The 6000-nt window shown below is 35.6% G+C and overlaps 1 protein-coding gene across 2 annotated transcripts; it reads right to left on the bottom strand.

Moving 5' to 3' along the window:
• Positions 1-413: 413 nt before the first annotated feature.
• Positions 414-5812, bottom strand: LOC104091066 (NEDD8-conjugating enzyme Ubc12). Of its 2 annotated transcripts, XM_033654755.2 has the most exons (7): positions 5674-5809; positions 4806-4845; positions 4501-4614; positions 1632-1740; positions 1334-1412; positions 945-1061; positions 414-859 (listed from the first exon to the last, which is right to left on the bottom strand). In XM_033654755.2, exons 3-7 carry the CDS (start codon positions 4607-4609, stop codon positions 722-724), a joined length of 552 nt encoding a protein of 183 aa, XP_033510646.1. In that variant the 5' UTR covers positions 4610-4614; positions 4806-4845; positions 5674-5809; the 3' UTR covers positions 414-721. The 2 variants fall into 2 exon arrangements, with proteins under 2 accessions (XP_033510646.1, XP_009594615.1); XM_009596320.4 differs by lacking the exon at positions 4806-4845 and having other exon boundaries at positions 5674-5812.
• Positions 5813-6000: the final 188 nt, after the last annotated feature.

The raw sequence follows: 6000 nt of genomic DNA, 5'->3' as shown, positions 1-6000 counted from the left end.
GAAAAAGGTATTCTTCGGGGTCTAATTTCCAGAGTTTAATAGAAGTAAAACCTAAGATTAGCCTGCCTTGGCCATGTTATGTCATTATTCTCGGATAATTTTAGCAATTACACATTTGGCCGGTCAGTCAAAAATAATTAAATTCACTAGCCAAATATATAAAAATATACACTGGTTATACATATATTACATATTAATATACAAAATATATATATTTTACCAACTATTATTTTTTGAAACATCTATATAATATAATTTGCCTATTTTGACATCAAACCCATGATAAAACAAGACTAGTAGACTACCTACAGCACAAAACACACAGCCCTAGTAATAACTCAAGAAATCTAATAAAAAAAACTGTTTTCCTTTTTTTGGGATCATGTCTACCTTGGAAAAAGCAGCTGAACTGATAAGACAATTATCATGCTTGAATCTCCCATAGAATAAAAATTTCAGATTGTACACAAGTTAATCCAAAACATAGGTCTACACCATTGGTCTTACGCAATAAACTTGTCCAAAAACAAATTGCATAAGTTTACACTTAGCATACAGAAATTTTTCTGGTCCTGAGTTACATATATTTTAAGACATTTGAACCCATTCTGTTGCAGAAAGACCACCTGAAATGATTTTGCACCCAAACTTTACAGAATCCCAGAGTTCTCAAACTTCCAGCATTCAGCTTCTTCAATCAATTGATTCAGAAGTAAAGATGTTACATGCAGCGAGGAAAGAACGTTTGCCCAACATAGCCTCCATGCATTGCCCTTCTAACGTTGGACTCGAACAACTTTGGGTTGTCTCTTAATACAGCAGCTGCATCATGATTGAGGGGATCCTCGTGATTCGGCTCCTGCAGAATATCACAAGTTCTAACTGCTAAATACTTTAAATGAGTGACAAGTGAAGTATCTTTACATCGATATTAAGAAAAATACCGTGAACAGATGATATAAGCCATAGATAATGGTGTTAATGTTCAGCACAGGTTTCCAGTCTTCTCGAAGAATGTTGAGACACACATTTCCTTCTAAGTCAATATTAGGGTGGTAAACCTGCAAAAAAAAAAAAATGTATTACGGTGCTAACGATAAACTGTCCAAGTCTCCAACACATTCTAGTAAGAAAATAAACAAGATAAGTATAGGGATCTTTACACTAATAGCCGGATATTCCATTGTTTATTTTTTCTAGACATATACATTGATTATACACAATCATACACATATAATGCATATATTATACCTCCACCGACTATTTTTAGTTTAAGTAGTTGGGTGGGCGGCCATTTGGGTTAATTCTCTTCATAAGTATAACCAATACCCACCTTTGTCTTGCACTTAACCTTTGGGGCTTCATGAGGATACATTGGAGAAATACTGAAAGAGAAGGTAAATGTGCCACCCCTGTAGACAGGCAACAAAGAACAAATAATCAATAACATCACCACATAAAGCTAATTAAATTCACCAACGTGCCCTGTTAATAAGAAAGCAGAAAGGCGTGAAGAAAGTTGAACTAGCAAGACAGTAATTACTTCTTAAAAGTAAGAAACTTGAAGAACGAATGGTCTACAAATAGTTGCACATCTTTTTGATAGGTAAGTTTGTAACAAAATTACTTACATATAATATCCTTCATCAGGCCGAATGGTGACTTCAAAGTTCATGAGGTCGTCTTTTCCATTGGGAAATGATATGCTACATGTTTTGGGTAGATTTAGCTCACTTATATCTACAAGATAAAAAGGGTTACTCATCATAATCTGAGATGAACGATAGAAGATAGCAGAAAGTACGAGCTAGAGAAAATAAATGCATAGAAGAAGTTAGGACAAAGAGATACATCATACAAGTAGTTAAAAAATTCCTTTCAGACAGCTGCTAGCAAGTGAGATTTTTCAAGAAATTCTCCAATTCCTAAGAGGATTCATTCAGAGAAACGAAATAGAAGCAAATAAATTATCGTGCTATAGTCTCACATCAAGCAACAAAATCTCTCTCTTTGTCTCTCCCCCACCCCTCTATGCTTGAGTGCACGTGTAATAGTTGTAGCACACAGAAGACAGCAGTATGATTGAGCACTCGGATATACAAAAGGTTGAAAATCATCACCTGTCTCCAAGGCTGCACCAGGAGAAACAAAGCAGTAGAAGAATGACAAAAAATGGCTTTAACAGTTTAACCTCTGCAGTAATATATGGGAAATTTCTAGATAACCATGATCGAAAGGGATCCTTGGTGTAACCGGTAAAGTTGCTGCCATGTGACCAGGAGGTTACGGGTTCAAACCATGGAAACAACCTCTTGCAGAAATGCAGGGTAAGGTTGTATACAATAGACCCTTGTAGTCCGGCCCTTCTCCCGACCCCGCGCATAGCGGGAGCTTAGTGCACCGGGCTGCCCTTTTTTTTTAATCTGGATAACCATGATCAATGTACGTGATATTAAGACGGCATCTTAAAATTTTGCAGTGTGTTTAGCTGCTAAAGAGTGAGAAGAGAGAAGAAACTATGCCTATTCACTTGACAATTTCTAAAAGAAAACTTTGAGGTGGGCAACACGATATCTTTGTAGACTTAATTCAACTTCTCAAAGATTTTATACCTACTTCAGATTTTCAAAATTTTATATTTATTTCAAATCAAAATATGGAAAAACAGGGAAAGCAATTTTTTTGCAAAAAACGAGGGATCAGCTTATGTGGAAGGTGTTACTTGTGCAAGGTAAATGGCGAGACAGTGATTTAACTTCTATTACATTGCAAATTTGTATGGTGAATTTGGTGTATGTTTCTTAACTTGTATGGGATTCAATGGGCGATGCCAGCACATGTGAAACAAATGCTAAGCAGCTGGCAAAGTCAGAGGACGAATAAAGTGAGGAAGAAGAATTGGAGGTCCTTTCCTTTATGTATAGTCTGGAATGTTTGGTTCAAAGGGAACAGAAGATGTTCTGAGGAGAAGGAAGAGAACATTGTGTAGCTGAAGAATAGAAGCATTCTAAGTTTAGAAATTTGCTGATTTTTCTAATAATGATCTTGATGTAATGCTGGAGTTTCTGGAGTCCTCCTATCTAGCTCTGTTGTACTTTGTCTCTGTACCAGCTTGGTACTGAAATTATATCAATAATACCTTTACTTATCAAAAAAAAAAAAAGGAAGAAAAAACGGCGAAGGCACAGGCACATCCACCCCCATCTTTATTACTGTCCAGTTCTTCTATTTGTACCAATCCTCCTCGACCTCCAACCTTTTGCCTGTTTGATCAGGGAGGTACCTCATGAATGTGGTAAGAGGGTGTGACACAGTGGATTTGATTCTAAAAGTTTGGCAAGTAATAGGATGGGCCTGTAATATTGTTGCCATTTTACACGGTCTTGAATTAAGATGGAGAAGAACAGCATGAGGCATAGTGGGAAGAGGATCAATGGAGAAAACACGAGGACGACAGATCCAATCCCACTTGAACAAAAAATCAAGCAAAATCAACTGAAGACGTAAGAACTCAGCGTTGTTTCCATGAAGGCATGAACTGATAGCCACCTACACTCCCTCCCTGCCTGAGAGATTTTTCAAGTACTTCAAACACATAGCTCTTCATTGTGCATATACTTCCCGCAGTTCTTGAGACAGTTATATGGGAGAAAAACGATTTAGTTTCCAAGAAAATATACATCACAAACATAAACCTTTTCAACAAGTCTTAACACTTAAGAACCTAAATCTTACTTTCTCCTTATTGGGTGCCAAAACCTTAGAATTAATTCTATCCTACCTGGATTTTTACTCTAAAACCATCACTTGGAACAAAGCAGACCCATAAAGTTTCTATTACATGGCCTGGAGGAATAATGCCATAAGAATGCGGAGATCCAAGATCGCTCATAGGTACACAGGGTTTTGGAGCTCCTCCAACAAAAAAACAATGTACTACATTTGGCAACAAGAGGAATCGGAAAGAAGAAAGGAAACTGCTTGATTTTTATTTTCTTGCCATCAGTCCAGTTATGACTTGATGTGCAAGTGAAAGTCATACTCAAAATCTTGGAGATAGATTACTTCCTCCATTCAGTCCAACTTCAGGTTGGTAAAAAGAGTTGATGTGGTCTCAACCAACCGAAAAGGAAAATGTAATCTAAGCCTTTTTTTTAAAGTAAATGTACACTAACCCGTGTCATGTAATTTACCCTCTTTCTTGCCTTCCACTTTTCAGTCCAACCAAGACAATCTAAGACTACTTCAGCGTATCTAGTTATCAAGTTGTCATGCAAGAAGCACTTAGTAAAATTATCTCACAAGATGCAAAATGGTTAAATCACTAGTTAACCTGTTCAAAACTCAGGATATCTCACCAATAGAGGGCTATATAACAAATCAGATCTAAGATGACCAATTTGTCGTACAGAAAGCACTCACTAGAAACAACTTGCAAGATGCTAAATGGCTAAAGCACTAGTACACTTAAAAGATGATGGAATTAGAAAAAGAAACCACCTTTGTGAAGACGCAACTCTCCTGCACTTTGCTTCTTGACTGGTGGCTTTCCATTTGCATTCTCAGCTTGTTCTCTCTGCTTTTCTTTTACTTTAAACAACTTAATCATGATCCCTGCAAGAGAAAAACATATAACATAACCGGAGCATGAAAGACCATTCAAAGTGCATGAAACTATTTTCCCTTTTTTTTTTTCCTTTTCTAACAACAATAACAACTTACAAACACATAAAATTTGCTGCAGTTATATCAATGAAGACTGGAATATCATTTCTTTCCGTAACTTATAAAGATTTCAGGCGCACCTTCTAGATTGTGAAAATGGGTCTTCTGAGCAATATTTACCTTGAAGCAAAAGAACAAAGAATGGTTCATTTTTTGTATTCTTAACTCACAAGGTCACCTATTTATCCCCTGGTAATTGGTAAAATCATTAATCATACTACTCCTATTCAGTAAGAATTATCCTATTGATTTTAGCGCAGGTAGGCTTGACAGAAAGACCTGTAACCAACTCTGGTCTATGAAAAAATGTCACATATACAAACAACTAGGCCTCAACCCCAAGCAAGTCGGGGTCGGCTATACGAATCCTTACTGACCACGTTGTCCCATTAAAGCTCATCTTACCAATATCATACAAAATAAAAAAATGTCAAAAATCAAAAGAAAAATTAAGTTATATCGAACATCTTCATATTTGGGTGCACATAAAGCATAATTTTTTAACAAATAGTAAAACAACAGTTGACCCATAAGAAAACTAACCAACATCTAAAGATTTTAAAACCTAGCAGAACAAACTATGACCCAAGTCAAAGACTCAAACTTTAACCTAATCAATAAGCAAATAGTCTTCGGAAAGTAAAATTGAAACAAACCCATAAAAGAATAACTATAATACAAGAAGAACAAACAGGAAAAACAATCAGCTCAGATAAAAAACACAAGCAAGAAGCAGAATTCATTGATTAAAAAAAAACTTGAAAACTCAGTTGAAATAATCAGCAAAATAAAGGGTTTCAAAAGATAAAAGCAACTGACAGTAAAACTGATCGATTACGCGATCTGGGAAACAATCAAAACCTCAGACAATCACTGAATCTACAAGAGGGTGTACAACTATAAGTACATAAAAATAAAGATTATGTAAAAAAAAAAAAAAAATGAAACCTGCTTAGGTGAGAAGGCACAAAGAAGCTGAAGAAAGAAGAGGATTTTTGTGATCTCAGGTTAGCGTGAGAGCCAGCAAATGGGTTCTGTTCTTCTCTCTTATCGAATTGATGAGAGAGAATCTGAAGAAAGAAATACCTCTGGACGCTAGTCCACCTTTTTATATTTCACTCTTTTTTTTTCTTTTTTTTTTATATTTCACTCTTGAACCACAATATAATTACCTCTTCTTCAATAGTCAATGCATTTAACTTTTTCCATTTTATTTTTGCTTTGAAAAAAGGGATATATTACTTTTTTCATAAATTTATATTTAAAATAATTTAT

Source organism: Nicotiana tomentosiformis, chromosome 4, assembly GCF_000390325.3.
Source record: "Nicotiana tomentosiformis chromosome 4, ASM39032v3, whole genome shotgun sequence".
NCBI lineage: Eukaryota > Viridiplantae > Streptophyta > Magnoliopsida > Solanales > Solanaceae > Nicotiana > Nicotiana tomentosiformis.
Note: the sequence above shows the minus strand (reverse complement) of the source record. Positions and strands in the feature narration are given on the sequence as shown.